Source organism: Microchirus variegatus (assembly GCF_963457635.1).
Source record: "Microchirus variegatus genome assembly, chromosome: 11".
Taxonomy (NCBI): domain Eukaryota; kingdom Metazoa; phylum Chordata; class Actinopteri; order Pleuronectiformes; family Soleidae; genus Microchirus; species Microchirus variegatus.
Genome location: NC_139812.1, coordinates 13,476,551 through 13,498,026, shown reverse-complemented (window position 1 = coordinate 13,498,026; position 21,476 = coordinate 13,476,551). Strand labels below are relative to the sequence as shown.

General features: G+C 39.2%; 2 protein-coding genes across 2 annotated transcripts; one reads left to right on the top strand and one right to left on the bottom strand.

Annotated features, from left to right (window-relative positions):
- Window positions 1-2,904: 2,904 nt before the first annotated feature.
- pcbd1 (pterin-4 alpha-carbinolamine dehydratase/dimerization cofactor of hepatocyte nuclear factor 1 alpha) lies at window positions 2,905-5,404 on the top strand. The gene is made up of 4 exons (XM_083897958.1): window positions 2,905-2,982; window positions 3,639-3,770; window positions 3,858-3,938; window positions 5,229-5,404. The coding sequence occupies exons 1-4, from the start codon at window positions 2,980-2,982 to the stop codon at window positions 5,319-5,321; spliced, it is 309 nt and encodes a 102-aa protein (XP_083754084.1). The 5' UTR covers window positions 2,905-2,979; the 3' UTR covers window positions 5,322-5,404.
- A 1,055-nt stretch (window positions 5,405-6,459) lies between these two features.
- On the bottom strand, window positions 6,460-16,765 carry sgpl1 (sphingosine-1-phosphate lyase 1). Its single transcript, XM_083897788.1, has 14 exons — window positions 16,647-16,765; window positions 13,452-13,617; window positions 12,836-12,903; window positions 12,365-12,512; window positions 12,050-12,129; window positions 11,714-11,842; window positions 11,546-11,634; window positions 11,334-11,442; window positions 11,152-11,250; window positions 10,917-11,063; window positions 10,479-10,717; window positions 10,236-10,382; window positions 10,028-10,148; window positions 6,460-8,318 (listed from the first exon to the last, which is right to left on the bottom strand). The coding sequence occupies exons 1-14, from the start codon at window positions 16,656-16,658 to the stop codon at window positions 8,181-8,183; spliced, it is 1,692 nt and encodes a 563-aa protein (XP_083753914.1). The 5' UTR covers window positions 16,659-16,765; the 3' UTR covers window positions 6,460-8,180.
- Between the last annotated feature and the right edge of the window lie 4,711 nt (window positions 16,766-21,476).

Here is a 21,476-nt window from a genome sequence, read left to right as displayed (position 1 = left end):
TTATAGAGTTGGACTTTGATGATTAGAAGCCGTACTACATACTTTGGACTGAAATACTATAAAAAGACTCTCGGATGTAAAACGACCGCTATGGGAACGAAACCAGATCCACTTCCACCAACACTGAACCATAATATGACTCACCTGGTTTCACATGTTGTCCATAGCTGCTGGCTACAACGATCAACAAAGTCAGAATGGTTTGTTCCAGTAACCTGAGCCCCATGTTGCTTCTTCAGGACGGCCACTGTTGTCTATTGCTCATCTTTATCACTCTCACCAATATAAAAAGTGGTCAAAGGGCAGAAGGCATGCTTTACTGTCTGATGTTTGGGGCAACAAATAATCACTAAGCACTGTCTCTGTGTGTGTGTGTGTGTGTGTGTGTGTGTGTGTGTGTGTGTGTGTGTGTGTGTGTGTGTGTGTGTGTGTGTGTGTGTGTGTGTGTGAGTGTGTGTGTGTGGAAAATGGAATTCTTCACCAAGTTTTGTGTATGAGAGTTTCTCTTTGAGTTGAGAAATATCGTCATTCTTTTTTGTTACGTACCTGTTAGCGTAACCAGTAAACATTAATAAACAGTATTAAACAGTGTCCGCCATCTTTGCTAACAGTTATGCTAACAGGACCAGGTGCCACTGGTGGTGGGCACGTAACAAAAAAAATAATGGAGATATTTCTCAACTCAGGGGAAATTGAGGTTGGGAAGCCCAATTTTTCAAAAAATACTACCTCTATTCTAGTAATACAAAGCTAAACGCAAATTGGTGAAGTATTCATTTAAGTTTGAACAGTTTCAAACACAGTTTGCTGCTATGTTCATTTTAGGGGTTTGTTTTAGCTAACATCTTGCTTTCCTCTTCAAAAAAAAAACCGCTACATCAACCTTCTCATTTACCTTATCCAGCCAACTGTTAAGAGCTGATCACTTGTCACATCCTCTTCCTCTTCTCATTTCATTAACGAGTTCATTTCCCTGAGCGCTCGATGTGACAGTTGAGTTCACCGGGGCAATCTCACAGGAGCACCTCATTAACCTTTGACATGAACTCCGTTCAGCTGAGGGGGCAGAGCTCACATTTAAAATCTGCTGTCCTGTTCAACACAGACATTAATTGTAGTGGACCAGCACTGTGCACTTTTAACTCATGTTAAATATACTGTATAAATCTATACTTAATTTACAAGAGAGACAATCACGATACAAACAAAGACAAATATTATACATTGTAGAAGACATAAAACACAATGTTCAGTCAATATTTCTATCTTCTATTAATTCCCCAAAAAATTATAAATTCCTTTTGTATTTTATTCTAATTATAATCATTATATATTATTAGATATATTATCCTTTATTTAGGCAGGACGGTCCCAGTGATATAGAAGATCTCTTAGTCCCGGTCAAATAATTACATAGACAACACTGTCAATCAATGTCAGATATAAAACTCAGGACAGAATATAAAAGATAAAAGAAAGTAATTAAAGAAGAATTAAAAAAAAGAGAGAGAGACTAATAAAGTAATAATACATTAAAGTGCCAAAGCATACAGGCCATAACAACAAGATCCTTAATCCGAACCCCTCATAAAGGCTAAATGTGAAACAACAACATGTTTCTTTGATGACCGTCCATAAAACACATTTAAAGGCGTTTAAAAACATAGAAGGAGAAAGCAGTTCTTATTTTGGAGACAGACATTTGTTGACTATCATTTGAGAGCAGGGCTTCATTATTTTTGGCTGTATGTATGAACACAGATGTGTAGGAATTAAACCAAGAACAGATTTGTAGACAAATTAGTAAATCTGTGAAAATACAAAAACGATAAAGTGCAGTTATGTAAACAATGTCCAAGATCTGTATTAAAACATAGCACTTAGTGGCACACAGTGTCCACCCTCTTTACACAGTCACCATAATCCAGCAGGGTCAAACTCAAATGACCTGGGGCCCAATGAGCATCTAGTCTGATCAAGAGGGAAAAACAACTGTTCAGTAGCAAGTGAGCAATATGAGTTCGCAATTTAGATATTCATGAATTTCAAAGTAAAAGCGCATGTTTTTAATGTGAAATTAGGTTTCCTTCACAATAAAAACATGCTAATGATGCAAAATTAATAAAAAAAACAAAACAGATAATACATACATAACTACATCTAAAATGAAGTATATAATATCATGGACAACTGTAATTAAAACACCAGTCAAGCGTATATGCAGCATGTTAGTTTATGTTGAATGTTGTTGTAATTATACCCAAATGTCAAATATTGCTAGCAAATATATTTTGCATTATTATTGTATCTATTCACTCACTCCACTGGCATGTGTGCCTTGGCCACACACATAATAAACACATTTATAAATTATAGGAAGAGGAGGTTGTGGGCCACGGGCCGTCAGTTTGACACCTCTGTCATAATCCACTAAAGCTACAGATGTTGCAGAAATCAACAAATCAAATCAATCAACAACATCCTATTCATAAAGGCAAAAAAAAAAAAACAGGATTTGTTTGTGTCTCAAGTTAGGTTAAAGCTTTGAAATATGTTTTCAATGTGTAACTAAATATGTTTTGTCATAAATATGTGTGCATACACAACATAGAATAGATTATTAAAGAGTGGGGAGATGGTAAATTCATTCTTTCATCACACAGCAAACACTTGTGCGCTGGCCTTTGTGTTGAATCTGCTGCTACAAAACCTCACCATGTGTACCTTGCACAACAGATGACAGTTTATGATTAAACCTGTGTTGACAAGTGGCTGAGCAGCCAATCAGCCGGGAGCATTTCTGTTCAGGCTTCTCTAGGGGCAGCTGCTGTGAGCAGGACCCACACACAGCTCAGCTCATGTGTGTTAGATGTGTTCATTCCAGTTGCACTTCACTTACTGCCTGTGACAACACATTTTGTCTCTGAGAGCTGAATCCTCTCTCTCTTCTGTGTGTGTGTGTGAAGGCGCTCTGCAAACATGGTGAGTACACAACCTCTGCACCATCACATGTCTGCTGATCACCTCACAAACCAACCTGTTGATATCTGAAACTTGTTTGGATCATGTTTTACTGCAGGCTGAGAAATGCTCATATATCTATAAGTGTAGACATGTTATTTCAGGATAGGATATAAGCAGATTTTCCTGTGTCCAAGCACAATGGTTTAAGCCAGTGGCTTTTGTTTGTGCTCTGCCCATTCACTCCACAGATAAAGGTGATTAGAGCGTTGCTATGACACCCAGTGATGTCATCACTTTGTTTTAGTCCCGGGGTCATATCATCCGTTTCATCTTGTGGAATATATAAGCACCAACAGAGTAATTTCTGTTTGCACAATGTAGAGAAATGTTGTCAGTGCAGTTAAGATGTGGGAGGCGGGTTTTTACGGAGGGGTTCATTGATTTTAAAAGCATGTGACTCTGCATCATGCGACAAGATTATGAACCGAATGACAAAAAAAAAAAAAAAAGAGTTCCCCCACCCCCGAACCTCCCCCCACAACACCACCACATGCCTGGTTAGTTTTTACAGCAGGAATGCAGACTCATTGTTTCCAGATGTGATTCTGTGCAGCCAATCACTGTTTGTGTTTGTGTAACTGCCCCTTCTAAAATCAGCTGCTCTGTCCCCACAGGCTGGTAAGATACAGAGTCTGAATGAAGAGGAGAGGGCTCACCTCCTCCCCCTGTTACGCAACGCTCAGTGGGTGGAGGTCGTGGGGCGGGACGCAATTTACAAAGAGTTTATTTTTAAAGACTTCAATCAGGTTTGTAGCCGTCATTGTGTAGCGCTTCACTCAACAGATTGTGTATAGGATGCTGCTGCTGCTGCAATCATTTGTCTTCCATTTCAGGCTTTCGGTTTCATGTCCAGAGTGGCTCTACAAGCAGAGAAGATGGACCATCATCCCGAGTGGTTCAATGTCTATAATAAGGTATAAAAGACTTGTCTTGACTGCAGTGAAGAGTTCACTCCTTAAGGCCTCTACATACTCCGCAAGAACACAGACATTTGTTGAGGTGGCAAGAACAAGAACATGTTAGTTCTGCTCATTTCATACTAAATGTGAAACTTGTGAAAGTGCAAAACTCCTGGAAAGTCCTCACAGGGAATGGTAACATCTCTGCATTAACCACGCTCTCTTCAAATGTCTGGTCAATCACACAATAGTTGTCAAACACCACACAAGAAAAACGTGTCAAGAGCAATCTGAAAGGACTAGGAGAGAGAACTCATTTATCTGTGTTTGCAGAGTATGTACAGGCCTTTTAAAGTGACTACATCTCTGATCATGAGTGAATAATATCACCTCATGATTGACTTGCCAGAGAGGAGAGCTGCACTGGGATCATGTCCCCCAGATTTAAATTCACATTGTAAACAATACATTCCTAAACAAGAAGCACTGAAAAAAAAAAAGCCATGCGTTTTATATTTCATAGTTAATTGCAGATTTTTTTGGGTTATTTATGATTTTTATTTTAGGGACACACTTTTTTTGTTTAATTCCCCAATCTTTGCAAGGTAATTAGAATACTGAATATATTATATTATATTATATTATATTATAACAGGCCCTTTTATTAATTAATGTAGATACCAAAAGGACTTCATTCAGTAGTATGCAGTGGGTGGGAGATATTCACGTTTACAAATGTCCTCCACAGAGGACAGATTTGAACTACTGGTAGTCAGGAGGTTAGCTTCGTTTTTTAAAAACTATATAAAAACTGCAAATGGATCCCTTGCTCCTCTTATGTGCATGTCAATTATCCCTGGACACTTAACCCCAAATTTAGGTAGAACGGGTAGAAAAAGTGCAGCGAATTTTAGTGCCATATAAAAGTCTATGAATGGGTAAACGGCAACAGTTGAGTGGTCATCAAGACCAGAAAAAGTGCTATATATATATAAATACCGCCTATGCACTAAAAAGATTCATCTTCTTCAGTATAAACAGCTCTTATCTAAAAAGGACAAGAGAAACGACTGTTTGGATTTTGAAAGGGTTCTATGGTATGTAGGTTCCAGTTAAATGTTGTGATTTCTCTAACTTTTGTTTGGGAAGCTGAGGACTGCTTTATAAACTAGAAACAATTCAGTTTTTTAAACTGCAGATACTTTAGATATTTGTCTATATTACTTGTTTAGATGAACCGTCAACCTAATTATCCGAGTCATTTGATGATCGTCATGGTCACAGTTTTCCCGTTTGTTCCTCCAGGTTCAAATCACTCTCAGCACACATGACTGTGGAGGCTTGTCGCAGCGTGACATCACTTTGGCCACCTTCGTAGACCAAGCATCTCTGATGTGACCAACACGTTTTCACAGTAAAGGAATAATCAGCAGTGGAAGTCATTGATCTGTGTTTCTGACCTGCACAATCCAAAGAATTTGAACCAGTTACTTTCATTCTGAATCATGCGGCATACATCTGTAAAGGGTCCAATATGTATTTGATGTTTGGCTATAAAATCACATTTACAAAGTATAAGGGTTCAAGTCATTCCTCAGTAACCATTCCACTATTAATTCCACAGCATTTCTTCAACATCAAGAAAAACTTCAAGTCCAGTTGCTACCAACTCAACATGTGCCTCTGTCACAGCTCATGTCCTAAACATGTTTGTACTCTACACTCTTAGAAATAAGGGTTCCAAAAAGGTCCTTCTACAAGGGCTGAGGTTCTGCCTAGAACCATTTGCTTCTGAAAAACCCCTTCTTCTGGAAAAGGTTTTTCAAGGGTTCTTGGTAACACTAATGGTTCCACTAAGAACCATTTTGATCCAGAGAACCTTTTAAACCCCCTTTCCTGGATAAAGGGTTTTAAAGGGTTCTTGGTGTAACCCTCCAAAAGGGTTCCAGGTGGAACCTTTATAAAAAACGTTCTACCTGGAGCCAAAAAGGGTTCTCCTATGAGGACAAGCCGAAGAACCTTATATGGTTCTACTTAGCACTTATTTATTTCTAAGAGTGTACTGTCATTAAAATCACTTTCTCTCTCCTTCACGTTGCTTTAATTGAGCAGAGACTTGATGCATTTCAGTGGAAACAACTGTGCGGACCATCTGCTGCGTTAAACGTTAACGGTGCTGAGTGGATTAACAGTGTTTGCTGTGGATCATTTGCTAATAGAAACCTGCAGGAGCTTCCTAAGTTATGGTCAAGGTCACACAAAACTCTCCTTGAGCCTTCGCGTGAGAGGCGGTGCAAGAGGGGCACTTTAAGCCATTTCTGCCAATATCTCTTGCCGTCACCTGTTACATTTGACGCCCGTCAAACAACCCATAATACAATAATGTGATTAATTTACAGACAGAAAACAAATAGAGAATAACTACTGTCAGTTACACAGGAATTTGCATTAAACATTTTTATTAAAAAGATATTTCTTTGCCATTTATTCATCACTTTTGACTAAAAAGCAAATTGGATGGTTGTTCATTGTTGGAGAAGCCCTTGTTTGTTTTGCACAGGCATGTCTCCACATCCTGTCACTGGCTGCAGTATTTGAAGATGGATGGGTTTAGTGGGGCTGTTAATGTCCTAATATCTGTCATTAGTCATTTGACAAGGCGTGAAGGAATAAAAGATGAAAAATAAAATGTCCCTGCACATGTAATAACCTAAAATACATTCATCTATCATCTTTGTAAAACTGTTCAGTGTGTTGTAAAATCACAGGTGGTTAAGAAAAGCCTCACAAATTAAGTGACTTATAAACACAAATGGTAAATTACACCGATAACATCGTCCAACACTATGCCTCTAATAACATAACATTGATAGTGGAGCAATCCCCTTCGTTTCTCATTCATTTAAAAAGGAAAACATATTGCACAAACGTGGACATATTTGTATGGAAATACAAAGATCAAGAAGCGAAAATATTAGGAGAGAACACGTAATGAGAACAACACAAGGTCCTTTTGGTGTGACCTCGTGACTTTATCAACCGACTGAATGCACACATTTCCTGCTGAACGGATTGTGACTGACAATTAAGAACACTATTGCAGTTTGTGTTATAAGTGGAAAATAAAAACAGTTGCCCTGTTAGAATGTATATAAGTGGATGAGCAGAAACTGAGGTAGATTGAATTAGGAGAACAATAATTAAAATAAAAAGGTAGTACACAGGTGACTCTGCAGACTGAGTAAAGTGTCTGATACATGATAATATACACTAGACCAGGGTTGGAAACATTTTTCAGTCCAGTCTGTTATTATAAGATTGTTTTACAAGCCAACGACTATGCGCAAGTTCTTCCCCAATGCTGGAAAAAAAAAAAATTAATGGCTGGTAATCTTTGGATTCCTCTTCCCGCTTTCAAATATGCATTTTCCTGGTTGCAACTTGTCTCTCGCTTAAATTTAAAAACAATTTGTTGTATTTTAAGACCCCACATTGCAAGTTATTATCCCTCTGTCTGCAATCCCTATCATGGTGGATGTTAGAACACAAATATATAGACTTTAAAAAAGAAAAAACTGAATGTCATCAAACACAGTGCAAACCAGAATAAACAGACATAAAGTCAGAGAAGTGTAGTTTCAAGTGAATTACAGATTTACCTGATATGTTCTTGTCAGGGCATAGCAGTGCATTCTCATTTAAATGCTATTTCCCAGCAAACTATTTCTATATGATGGTGAAAATGGTATTCACAGCTCCATGTGTAGAGCCAGTCTGGAGCAGTACATCAGATTTCATGCTAGAGGGCAGCACAGAGTTTCTAAAGAGCATTCAGTGGCCTGTATTTGTTGCTGAGTCATTGAAGCAGTGTTTGCAAGCTGAAATGTTTCTGGAGTTTAAAAAATCTGAATTAATTCACAATGAAATTATGCCAGATATATGCATTTGACAAAAGCTAAAAAACAATTAAAATGAACATTGAAAAACATAAGTCACACAGTTCTATGTCATTGAGTTAATTAAATGAAAAGACCAAAAAGTTGTCACTTCTCTGAGCCGTTTGGGCTCAGAATTACATGTGATTACCCCCTGGGGCTGATTAAAATGACAGTGGCTTGTGCTTCACAGATCTTCACTGATGTTCTCCCATGTTGTAGGTGTGCAAGGTAAGGCAACCGTTGAGCAGTTACATCAGAGCTCTTATGAGGAAAACAAGCATGCAGTGTGCTCGGGCTGTGAGGGGGGCCCAATTCTGTTTCAGTGGGCTTTGCCGTTGCCGTTCATGTGGCTGGTGTCGCGCACCTCAGTGCTGTAGAGACAGTCGAGGAAGCCTCGGGAGATCTCTGTCACCATGGATCTGTCTGGGATGGACTGGGCCATGCCATAGATCGCTCCCTGAAACATGAGCGAGTGCATCAGTGCACAGTGTAGCTGTTAGTGGATAATTATCTAACAACGCCCCTTTATTAATGTTGTCCAGTTATAAGTGGGTTTTAACATACTGGCTTATATTTAAAGTCTGTATTTTTATAACATGTTATTAAGTGAAAACTATGTTGAGTAAGATGTTTGTGTCATGCATAGATTACATGCCGTTATCACTGCAATATTCTGATAGAGAAGCAACGTGGAGGTCTGAAAGCTTAATCATGATGGACTTTAGAGATACCGAGATACTCGGCTTGTTTTGGTCAAGATAAATCTGAAAGTATATGTACAGCATGTGTGTGTTCGTATCTGACTCAGGTATGACCCTGAGGAGCAGAACAAGTCCCAGTGGGAAACTAATACACAATTCTCAAGCAAGATTAAGTGAGGAAAAAACAGTGGAGTGTTTAAAAACAACACAATCATTAAAGCTGCAATTTAAGCCTTCTATTGTGACTGTTAGTGCTGCAACAATTAATCTATTAATGTATTACTAAAGCTATTCGACAACTGAGTAATCAGTTTCAGTGTTTTAGATTTTTGTTAATGAAATGACAGTTTCTTAAGAATGAATATGTTCTGGTTTCTTTGCTCTACTATAACAGTGACGTGACAATCGATGGTTGTTGTAAACATGTTGTAAACCATTCATATCTGTTTCCTCATTCCTCATTAGACCACATATATCAAACTTAAGGCCCGAGGGCCAGATGTGGCCCGCCACGTCATTTTATGTGGCCCGCGAGTGATTAATTGGTCTTAAAAATCTGTGTTAAAATAGGTCTATGCTGTACGTCCACGTGCGTTGACCATAAACTATATTTCCCACAATGCATGGCAATTGCGTTACCCGCAAACTGACGGCATTACCATCGCGGACCGGGTTACATCTATAATGCATCATATTTGTAACTTGAATAAGTAATAAATACAGAAAGTTATTAAGCAATATGTTACGGAGTAGTTACCTTTACATTATATTTGGTTACATTTAGTTACATCTGGCCCTTTGAGGGTAACCATTATGCTGATGTTGCCCTCAGTGAAAATGAGTTTGACACCCCTGCATTAGAGTATCATTGTTCATATTTTTGATGATACTAAACCACATTAGGTTTCCTGGTACATTCCAGTGCAGATGTTCTGTCTGTATAGTCTGTTTTGTTTTAACAATCAGTGCAATGTTCATTCAGTTATAGTGCTAAAGTTAGTTACAGTTAGTCATGTCATTTCATAATTTTTTTTTTTTTAAACCAATTCTGTAAAATGAATGGCTGATCGGCCATCATATTTATTTGCCTTAGACACCCAGTGTGTTTTATTTTAGAACAATTGGTCTTTAACAATTAATTGCTGATCAAACATGCAGCCACATTAAGGGTTGAAACACTAAATTTCAATGTAAATCGCATTTTCAAACAGTGCAGCGGCAGTCGGAATGTTGTGTGCCGATTAAAAATGCAAGATAGATGTTTGAAACAGTTCATGTATTAAAGTTCTCATCCTTGCATGACGTCATAGACGTCATTGGATATTTGGTGGTATCTCATGTGGTCATATTGCATCTTGTTTTATATTCTATAATACAGTAAACCTAAAGTTCTGAAACCTTATATTAATAACTTATATTTTACCCTAATGTAAATTTGTCAGGTGTGTAAGCAGAGCTCTCTCACCATTCCTGTAGTTTTCTCTTTGGGGTTCTTCATGATGATGGCGACCTGCTCTTTGACCTCACTGATAAAGCGATCTGCAACTCCAGGCTTGGTGTGCAGAACTGTGCAACAAATGTGGATGCTGTGGAAGAGTAAAAAATGACACATTAAAAACAGTGAATAATAATAATAATTATTATTATTCCACCGATTCTTGTTTAATACGTACCTGGATGGATACTGTAGAGTGTTCAGATTCCAGCCCTTCGACGTCAGAGCATTAGACAGACGGAAAATATCAAAATCATCTGAACCTATTGCCACTACTGACACCTCCGGATCTCCAAACACAAACACTCCTTTTATCTTGCGGATTCTGTGAATGAGAAAAAAAAAAAATGTTAAAAGGTGTTGAAAGACGAATGACATTCTGTATCATTATAAATACACTGGGTGAATCTGAGTGTCTTACTCTGTTTTGATTTTGCGTGCTGTACTGATGATTTTCCTGGTGGCGTCCAAGTATCCGTTCTCTCCCATGTGCATCATGGTCGCCCAGCAGGCGGCGATGATTCCACCTGGCCTGGAGCCTGCGACAGAGGGTGAGGCATAGATCCCACCCTGCCAGTCTGGAGCTACAAAGTACTGGTAGTGACGGTAATTTTTATCGCTGTACAGGATTACTGAGGAGCCTTTGGGGGCGTAGCCATACTGGAGAGGAATGTCACACAGATTACACATTAATATACACAGTGTAGCTTTAAAATAACTACAGCAAATAGAGCCAGCTGAGCTCATAGATGGCGTATTCTATGAATCCTCTCTACATTCTATGATTGCTGTAAGCTATTACAACAAAATAATATGTAAAACAGATTTATTTGAAGGGAAATTAGCAGCCACTCCTTACCTTGTGAGTGTCTGCAGACATGCTGGTAACGCCTTTTACCCTGAAGTCGAACGGGGCGAGTGAATAACCAGCCTTGGCCATGAAGCCAATGAGAAAACCTCCAAGACACGCATCCACATGCAGCGGGAGGTTGTAACGTACAGCCAGCTGGAACACACCGCGGGAAAGTGTCATCATGGGACTTCTTTGTTTTCATTTGTAAGCCCATGAAAAAGGAAAATGTTTCACATCTGACCTTAGCGACTTCCTCAACAGGATCCATGATTCCATGAGGAAACTGTGGCGTTGAGCACACGAGCATGGCTGTGTTCTTGCCGATCGCTCTCTTCATAGCCTTTGAAAATAAAATAACAAAAACAATATGAGGGGAGCTCGCGTCTAAGAATAACATGCGGTCTATATATGTTGTATTCTCACCTTCACGTCTACTTTCATAGTTTTATTGTCAAGGGGCACGTGAACAAGCTTCATTCCAAAATAATGTGCTGCTTTGTTAAAGGCTGCATGGACGCTCACAGGAGCAACACTGAGGTCAGAACAAAACACATAAACATTATTAAAAGCTGTGTGTTACGGTGAAAAAAACAAAAAGGCTCGACACACACACACACAGACACGGCTCATCTTACATTTCAGGGTATTTGACACCTCGTTCATACGCCATGTCTCTGTATGCTTTACAGGCCATCAGTATGCTCTCAGTTCCCCCTGAAGTAACCTGAACAAAGTAGATGTAAATAATGTTATATGAAGTCTGGCCTGTGTATTTTATGAGCATGTACAGTACGGTTACTTACTGTGCCACAGGAGTTGGGACCACCATGGAAAAGTGTGCAACACATTCTGACAACCTCAGCCTCCATCTTTCTTACGCCGGGAAAGATGTCTGGGTGAAGTGGATTGCTCCAAGCAAAATCTCCATACACCTTAAGTTAAAAAGATAGAGAAATAAAAACATTTACAGATATAGCAGGAGAAAATACTCCTTAACCCGGCTCATATTTACTGACTATTGTAGCAAAGAATTAGTTTGCCTAATCGTACAAAACTGAACAATGTCCTGCTATCAGTAACTAATGCTAAAATGTTATTGTGTTGTGCGAAGGTCCTGAGAGAGAGACAAAGATGAATACCTTCACCAGCAGCTTGGTCAGCGTTTCGTCACCCCAGTACACTGCACCCGAAACACATCCTTTCTCCCACTTCACCTCATCTGCAATGACACGGAGTCTCTTTAGAAATTGGAAAACTGGTTTTCTCAGAATAGTTCAGATGTGATTTGGGATTTCACATTGGTCATAAAAGCTTAACATTGGGATATAAAAACAAGTCTCATGGTTATTATTTGAAATTAAAGGAGAACACATTTAAAACAACAAATGCAGGGACTCAGCTGTTAAGTTTATGACCAATGAGGGAAAGCTCAGGCGGGGGGAACGGAGACTTACTCAGAGTCTGGTACTCTCGGATTTTGTCTAGCACTTGCGTCTGGGAGAGTCCTTTAGACGGCAGCTGTTTAGTGTAGCTCATCCCATTCTTCAAAGTACACAGACTGTCAGACATGTCATCCAAAGCCTTGTTCAGCTGGCTCTGAATCTGCCATAGAGAGAGGGAAGAGTTGATTTAGAGGCATTGACTATATCACCATAGAGTAATTTAAAAAGCCACGAAAATAAATAACAAGTGCTATTGACATATTTTGATAAAGCCTGAAAGTGAGCTCTCACTCACAGTGATGCAATGACCTGAAGTAACCAAGTGTTATCACTATTGCGTGATATTATGTGTGCCAAAGGTCTGACCCCCACCTTCCCCTCCCTTTGCGCGTTATCATCTTAGAGTGACTCATGGAGCCAGAGACGGCAGAGACGGTGCCCATATGCAGGAAAAGAGGGAACAGATTTACCACAGATACTTACTGCTCCGCCAATGTAGGGTATTTTTCTGATGAGTCGAAAGCACCGCTTCTTTATTCGTGACATCAGACCTATTAACCAAAAAGAAAAAGACAAGACAGCTGCTGTGGTGAAACTGTGGTACATCAACAGATTAATCAGCTGACTGTGACCAGTCATCACGTGTCTGGGCAAAAAGTGAACGATGAGAACTGGAACCATGTCGACTTAGAACTTTTAGTCTAACTCTCCAGCTCTCTCTCACTCTCGAAAGAGCTGAAGTATAATGGGTGAGGCAGACTCTGTTGTGGAGGAATTCAACCATTGATTGACTGATAGTACATCTGCAAAGTCTTTGTGATTTCTCAGTAACAAAGATACATGTACGTTTCTCCTTATAGAGTAGTGGAAGACTTCAGAGCATGAGGGAAACTAAAAGGGATAAAAGAAAAGTAATTGCCTAAATTGCTCAGACCACGTGTTGTTACAAGTACGTTACCAGAGGTGAAGTGGTTGCAAATTACAGTATGACTCAGAAAGCTGAGTGAGCATGATGCATCATTGTTGACTTATTATTATCTTTTGATGCAGTTTACACAAGACCCCTCGTTGTAGCGACGTGTCACATGTGAAAGCTTACTTTCTTGCTGGAAGAGGAATCCCTTGATCCAGATTGCTCCCAGTGTGGCGATGATTGTCACTCCAATGATCTGCCACGGTTCCAGGTGCGCGCAGTGAGAGTTCACCTGCCGCCGGCCCTCCTCCACATACAGCAGCACCATCTCCTTATACACCTCCAAGGCACTCTGAACACAGACACACACACACACACACAATGTATCACAATACAAGAAGGCGGCTTTACTGACACAGGAGAGTTTCAGAGACGTCTGGTTTCCAACAGTGTGTTAATATTTAATAATATGTGATGTATTTATAGGGGCTATATAATACATACAGTACAACTAGAGTGTGTACTCCAATCTAAATGAAAAAAATATAGGAGAGCATCGTCTCCCATGCTCTTCCTCCTCAGACACTCAAGGTTGCCAGGTAGTTTGAGGAACCAATTCTGCATGAATCCAAAGATAGACCTACGAGAAGCACTGTCTTTTCCACAACATTAACATGAACAGTATTCTCGGGCTGTACAATTCATTTTAATTAACTTTGCACCATTGTTATCAGTTAACTAGTATTTCGGTTGAACATGTTTCCTTAAATCTGTGATGGCATGGTCATTTTTGACTCAATAGATTATTTTTTATTTTTTTTACATACAGCTCCTTTAAGTCAAACTCTATGGCACACAATGTTGATGTTTAGAGTAAAACGATACACTAAATAAATAACTATCGATAAAATGGTTGATTTAAGTTCGTTAAGTCCTAAGTCTTGATTTAAATGGTCAAATTCTAGTACTTACTCCCAAAGCCATTGTCAGATCTAACAGAGCTCAGTTTCCTCCTAACACTGTTTTTTAGAAGTCTTTCAGACAGTCGTCCATGTGAAGATTAAGAGATCTCCTTCTGCTGAAAGCACGACTATCACCAAGCCCCTCCCAGCACCCAAACCCACAACAACACGTGCAGCCGGTTGAGTCATTCTTGGTGAGACAAGACAGGAAGTTGTACTTGAAATAGACAGAACTGTATTGTTACCAATAACTGCTGAAATGCTTTTTGGACATCCAAACATGAATGCTGTTATTTTTGAGTGAGTGGGTAGATCTAACTGAGCCTTAATGCAACACGATAATTACATATTAATGTTATTTCATAAGTGTAGCATTATTATCTTTTCATTATCTCTCCTTCGCGCCGTGTTTTTACAACACTATAGCGGGCAATTTGATAGCAGGGACACCGGTTTCTCCACATCAGCCACAATCAGATGGAGAAAAGCTGAAGGTTCAAAGATCATTATCTTAAGTAACACCTGAAATAATATAATAAATATGATAAAAGTTCCACTTTCTGCAAAGAAAGAAAACATCTGTGTTTAAGTCAGAACCTTCCACTTACTTAGTTCCAACCTAAGAGGAGGTCAGGTATTATTTACGCCTCATCAATCAGCCACTGAGTATTGTGAGAAGTTGGATTTTTTTTTTCATGTATAGTAAATGGGGAGTGAATCTACCTGCCTGCTAACCCTTACCTTGCTCTCATACAGGTTTGGCGAGATCAGTTGCATTGAGACAAGCATGTCTACACTGAAAATATCTTCTAACACATGTTGACTGGAAATGTTCACAACAGGATTAATACATAACTGACTGATGCTACACACATAATGTCAGTGCATTAGGCAGGTCTACCTCTGGCCTTTTTATGTTATCCAACATATTTTCTGCCAATATAGTTCCCTTTCTGGTCCACCCACTTATCTAAAACCATTCAAAGCGAGTCTCGCTCCAGGAAAACCTAAACGGACTCCACACAAAGACTTTTGTATGCGTATTGTGCGACTCATTGTTGAGCAGTGGACGCCCATTCCTTAGCTCCCCCTCATACAACATTTGACTGTTCGTGTAAGAAGAGCTTTTGTTGTTCAGAGGGGAGGTCATGTTCTCATGGAAAACTGGGTGTGACTGCAGGGTGGCTGCTCCTGGATACAGCAAGGTGAAAGCTGGCAGTGAGCACAACATCACCACTGCTCACAGTCTAAAAGAGAGACCCAGAGAGAAGTCATTCCCAAATTCAACAGTAGTGGCCCATTTTAAATTCTGCCCCACCAATCCTAAAATATTTTACAATTGTTTGAAGTTTAATGACAGATAAAACGTTATATCTGTTTATTGGCATGATCTCTCACTGCTCACCAGGGAGCCACAGCCCACACTTTTTTATTACTGCTTTATTCAAAAGACGGTCAAAAGTGAACAAACATTGACAGATATGCAAACAACTGCAATGAAAAGACGAGCAGGCGCACAGCAGGGTAAAGCAGGTGCTCATCACCTTCCCCTTGAGGAGTGACATACAGTATAAGGAAACAAAGTATGAAAATGTATAATAATATTTGTTGTTTTTTACAGTTGTGCTACAGTAAAAGGGCACATATTGATAGTCAAGGTTTATAAGTGTGTCTAAACAAGTGTTATCATGATATGCATTGATTTTCCAGTCAAAATCAAGCTCATTCTTGACTGATGTAGTAGCAGAGAGCAGGACAGAGTTTGTCTGGAAGGTAATTTTGCACTGACAGCACATCTGTGTAAGACAAGCTGCCCTCTAGTCTTTCGTCTGCTGCTGATGTCTGGTGTACTCCATCAACACAAGTTGATGTTGGTCCTTTGAGGAAAAATCCCACAAATCTCAACAGCTCTGCAGTTACAGGCATTATTATTGAAAGCAGTGCTTTGTTTGGATTTCCTGTAGGTTTGTGTTGAACAGGATGTCTAATTTTAAACTGTATGAGCGTCAGTGAACAATAGAATGGAGCTTTAAACCTGCTACAAGGAGGAACTCTACTTTCCACTGCTCCACATTTTATTAGAAAACAAATCAGCTTTGTGACTTCACGAAAACAAACCTTGAATCATTCTAAAGGCAGATCTATGAGTTACTTGTTTATATTGTTGTTGTGGATTATCAAGGACAATGACACTTCTTCATATTAAATGTCACATTGCAGTATTAACGTGTGGGTGAATTGTTTCTACTGTAGGGCTTCGCTTCGCTGCTTGTGAACTTGCAGCATCTTCGCCAGTAAACAAGTCGAGTTAGTGGCGATAAACAAGTCTTCCTGTTCTCTACAGCAGCTGTGTCGCCGTCACATGAGCCGCACTGTGTGCGTAATGTGCAAAAACAGAGCGAAGTGAAGCGACACTCACCCAGTAATCCATGTTTCGAGGTCAACTCTCTCCCAAATTCCTCTTTTCGTCTCTGCTTCTCAGGAAAGTCGCCTCCTGCTGCTGCTTTCCCCCTCTTCTGCTTCTCATCTACATGGTGCTATGAAACACAGCAACAAGCAGCTAACCCCCGATTCAGGAAGTAGACTGACATAGCCGCCTGCGCTGATCTTACAGTCACATGGATATGTGCCATGACAAGGCCCGCGGGTGGTGTGGCCCCACATAGTTTGTAGATCTTCCATTTCAAGGCGCAGTGTGAAACATTTAGGAGGGTTTATCGACATAAATAGGTATGCTCCTTATACGTATGGCTGTATATGTGTATAGTCGCTTTAAAATAAAAACCTTTTGGTTTTCGAAGCCTTGGAATAAGTTTTTTTTAATGTACTTTAGGCAAGGTTGTTGCGATGAAGTCCGCCATCTTGCGCCGCCATGTTTCTGCAGGAGCCCGGAGGGACAAACAAGCCACGGTATGCTTTCGCGTTTTAGGGCTGAGTTAACATTTATGTAAAGCCTTTTGAATAAAGTAAATACGCTCACAGCTGAAAACAAATACAATATTCTAGTTGCTATGGGAACTGAACTCACTTTTCTGGTATGCAAAGGCCACTGTAGTTACCCTTTACCCTACCCTGTAGTTAAGCTTTTTCTGTTGCAATGCACTTTCACCACACCAGAACTTCAAGATGAGAGGACTCGCACGCATTAAGCGTGACAGTCACGCTTTTTGGTGGTTCGTCACGCACTCCTGACACACGTTGTATTTCTCACGCTGGAAAAAATAGAATATAAATTACTCTGGCACACTATGGAACTGGGAGCTGTGCTCACTTTTGCGGATACTCCACCTTGTGGCCAGAAGAGAAACCACACCTCTCTGAATGAGCTACTTCTCATCACAGAAACAGGAGCACAGATACTATTTTGTGAGCCACACTGCTACACAGAACAATACACATACAATACATAAAAAGTGGACATAATAACTTCTTAACATTTGAAATTAAAAAACTTAAAAAATATATGTGGGTGGGTGGTGGCTTATTCTGTTATCATTACTTGTCCTTACACTTGTGTAGTCATATTTTAATCATCTGTTTTTGTTGTTGTTGTTGCTTCTTTTCTTTTTGAAATAACAGTTTGCAGTGCAGATGCATTAAATACAGTTTCATCGTTGCAAAGTCCATTTTAGTCAGGAGGCAACTTTTAGTTGTAATATTTAATTTTTAGATTGTATATCCTGGCCATGCATACATTAATCATTTCATTCACAACAAATGCCTGTTTTGAACATGCATATAAGAAAATGTACTTACAGACAGATTTAATACTGCAATACAGTACACGTTTAAGTATCAAGTAAAAACAGATAAACATACTAAAAGCAGGAACAGGTTTCCAAAGAGTCTCACTCTAGTGCTCTTAAAATAAATGTAAAATCCAATAGTTGGACCAATCTGGATAGTTTAAGATCGTGCTTTAGCATTTTCCAGGTTGAAGGAGCAGAGTATAGGAAAACACTTTTTTGTCAAGCTCACTACATTCTGAGGAAACATTTAATGTAATGAAGGCCTTGGGAAACAGGGAGGAAAAAAAATGGCAGCAAACCAAGAATGGATTTATAAATGAAGATATACAAGTGCGGTAGTTTGCGTACATTTAATGACAACAAGTGAACAAAAGAGCACAGACTGCAGTGGTGAGATCATCATCACCTTCACCATCACCTCTATTTATTATTGTGTCTTATCATGGATTTATATTGCATTTATTGAATTAAAATACTAATTATTTTGTCTTGTACAATAGCAACAAATGTATTTTTCAACGAAAGTCCCTAAGCCACAAATATTGTCACTAAAATGAAAAACAATCCTGAGTAGCACTAATAAAATATTTTTTATGCTTTTGTGAGGACGTTTTTTATTTTACAAGTGAAAACAGCGCCACTGAGCTGCCGAGCAGTGGTACTGCATGTGCAACGCCAACAGTACACCATGAAGAAAGATGTTGCAATAATAACTTTTGTCTCTAAATATGAAAGTCTCTACTTTGTTAAAAAGGACAATATGTTTTCATTTTAATTAATCATACATAAATACAAATATTTTATATGACAAACTACCGAGGAAGTCACTGAAATAACGATGTCAGTGAGCTCAGACTGTGGTGTACACTGTGGCTGTTACAATGCAGCTGATAATTCTTCCTTGTGAATGCCAGTTTATAGTAATAGATAAGCTCAAAATAGTTTTAAAGAGCCCTAAACAGTTGCTGCATTATGTTCACATGCATCAGCGTATCACCATAAATCTATAAAACTGTAAACTATATAAAAAAAATGGGACATTCTCCACAATGGAAATCGTATTTTATTTATATTCACATCCAAGCATCATGGACACAACATTTCAAATGAAAAGCCCCACATACACAAAAAAGACCTGTGTTAGTTTTAGTAGAAGTGACATTTTGTTGATGTTCAGTGGCTAACATAAATATTCTGTAAGAACTTTATCCAGCTATAGAAAATGCACATTTGTTCTTATTTGTTATCCTCAAAGAGCAACTAATGAATGCAAAGTTCAGCATTGCAAACACGCAACCAGCGTAAAAAGAAAAACAACAATCTACCGTAGTCTGGAGGGTGAAAGGGGGCGACTTGCAGCCACAGCCCCCTTAGTGCTTAAAATCTTCAATCTTTACAAAAAGACAAACTCTTTCTAAAGGACAGCTATTCCACTGTAATTGGTGTACACTGTGTTCAAAAGCTGAGGTGAGAGCTACAATGAAATGCCCGTGAAAGGAAACTCCAAAGCACATTAAAAGTGAATTACTTCTTGTTGTAAGTGTGCTCGGGGTCATTCTGGTCACGACGTGCGCACCTCTCCAAAAGCGCACACGTCTCCAAAGGCGCACTCCATACTTTCTAAAAGGCAGTCACATTGTTGAGGGGTTGCACAAGAGGTGTACATATGGCATCCGGGTTGCAATTAAATGTTTTAAGATGTTTTTCCTTTCTTGAAGAAGTTTCCTTTTCTTTTTCTCTTCTCTCGGCAGCTCTTTGCCAGAGAGAACAAGAGGAGGGGGGGCACATTGAATGGCTTCGCTGCGAGTTTGGGATGACAACAATCTGGTCAGCGAGTTGTTGGACTTTGATTGCCCCCTCAAAACGTCCTTCAAACAAAAAGCTGAAGAAGAAAATAAAGCACCACCTGGTACTTCTGTTTGCTAAAATAATAATAAATAGATTTTGTATAATAAATAAGCAAAGAGACTGTAAAGTGAAGTAGCTGAGGAAGTATTAATCAGGAGAATCGGGCAGGTATCACCTGCTCTGGAGCTTACTCGGTTTATTGTTAAATATTGTTAAATCACTTTTCGTAGCGACTCCTCTCTGATATCTGTTATTTCCACAGCGACTGGCCGCTTATGTTTGCCTATACTTTGCATAACAAGCAAGACACTACAGCACACTGATAAAAAAATCAAAGGAGAGAGACTGGCAACTTCAAACCCACACCTGTTCACGATATCCGAATATGGATTTGGCATCAATGATTATTTGTAAAGTGGTAATATTTAGTTTACTTTAGAGTATTCGTGCCCTTTATAACAGCAAGGCACCATCTCATATCTCACAAGTATATTTGTCCAGTTTATTGAAAGCATATGGTTATCAGATTGTTCCCAAAACACATATTTAGACAGAAAGTTCAGGGGAGTTTTTTTGTGATCATTTGCTGGCAATTGTAAATCATGTTTGAGCTCAGCCACGCTCCCCCTCTCTCCCCCCACCGGAGCTGAGACGTGTGTGTATTTGCTGACACATTTTATTGGTCTTTAACTTCTTAAATGTACAGTTATATTACAAACCTCTCATGCGCTATACTGAGTTTGGGCGAAATTGGACATGTTTGGAGAGGCCATTGCGCACACATGTAGGCTCACATTACAGATGCAATCGAGCTTTTGTTGTCGTCACACACAACAAGACCCTTTGTACTATCAGTTCACACAAAAGGTTTGGCCCTGTTAAATCTCCTTTGTCAGGTGGCTCCATGCGTAATTGTCTTTGTCCAAACAGCGGAGCATTGTGCTTTAACGCAGCAAGCAAACGTTTGTCCAAACGTGTGGCATTTAAAATAAACACTTTGTTTGATATAGGTTAAATTGTATTCGCTTACACAGAGACGAGTATTTAGTTTAAATTAGTTTCTCTTCTTCTCATGAAAAAACGGTTTTGGTTGAGTTTTCAAGTATTCAAGGTTCTTAAATGCCAAACTTGAGCGCACAGCTAAAATCCACCTATATACTTAATTATAAAAATATATTTGCGAATAATCGTGATTTTATGTATTTGTGTGGTGCTGTTCTGAACTTGGAGCCAGTTTTCAATGTACCATAACTACTGTGCACCAGGCAGCACACGTGCCAACATGTGCGTAAAAGGTGGCACAATTAACCATAAAGGATGGAGATCTATTAACAAATGCATGAGCAAACTCGTACCTTCTGCTTAAAATAATTTTTCACTCCAAAACGTAAGCAACATTTTAAATACTTACTCAAATGCCACAGCTTTTACAGCCAAAAAAATAAGATTATCTGCGCAATTTAAACGTCTCAAATAAGACACGCATATACATATACTGCAGCCTTGAGATCATACGGTGGATCTGAGCAAACATCTTTACTATGTTTGATTTGGATAAAGATTCTATGCGTAAAATGTTTCCCTCTGCTGTGTGCGTCCATAGAAAACAAAGAAATAAACAAAACTACTGACGCACAAGGCAGAACACGTTC

Coding starts and splice junctions, on each gene's coding strand:
- pcbd1 (XM_083897958.1), top strand. Junction 3,771..3,857: donor TTTTTAAAGACTTCAATCAG/GTTTGTAGCCGT, acceptor CTTCCATTTCAG/GCTTTCGGTTTCATGTCCAG. Junction 3,939..5,228: donor GGTTCAATGTCTATAATAAG/GTATAAAAGACT, acceptor TTGTTCCTCCAG/GTTCAAATCACTCTCAGCAC.
- sgpl1 (XM_083897788.1), bottom strand. Junction 11,251..11,333: donor CTATGAAAGTAGACGTGAAG/GTGAGAATACAA, acceptor TTATTTTCAAAG/GCTATGAAGAGAGCGATCGG. Junction 10,149..10,235: donor ACTCTACAGTATCCATCCAG/GTACGTATTAAA, acceptor ACTCTTCCACAG/CATCCACATTTGTTGCACAG.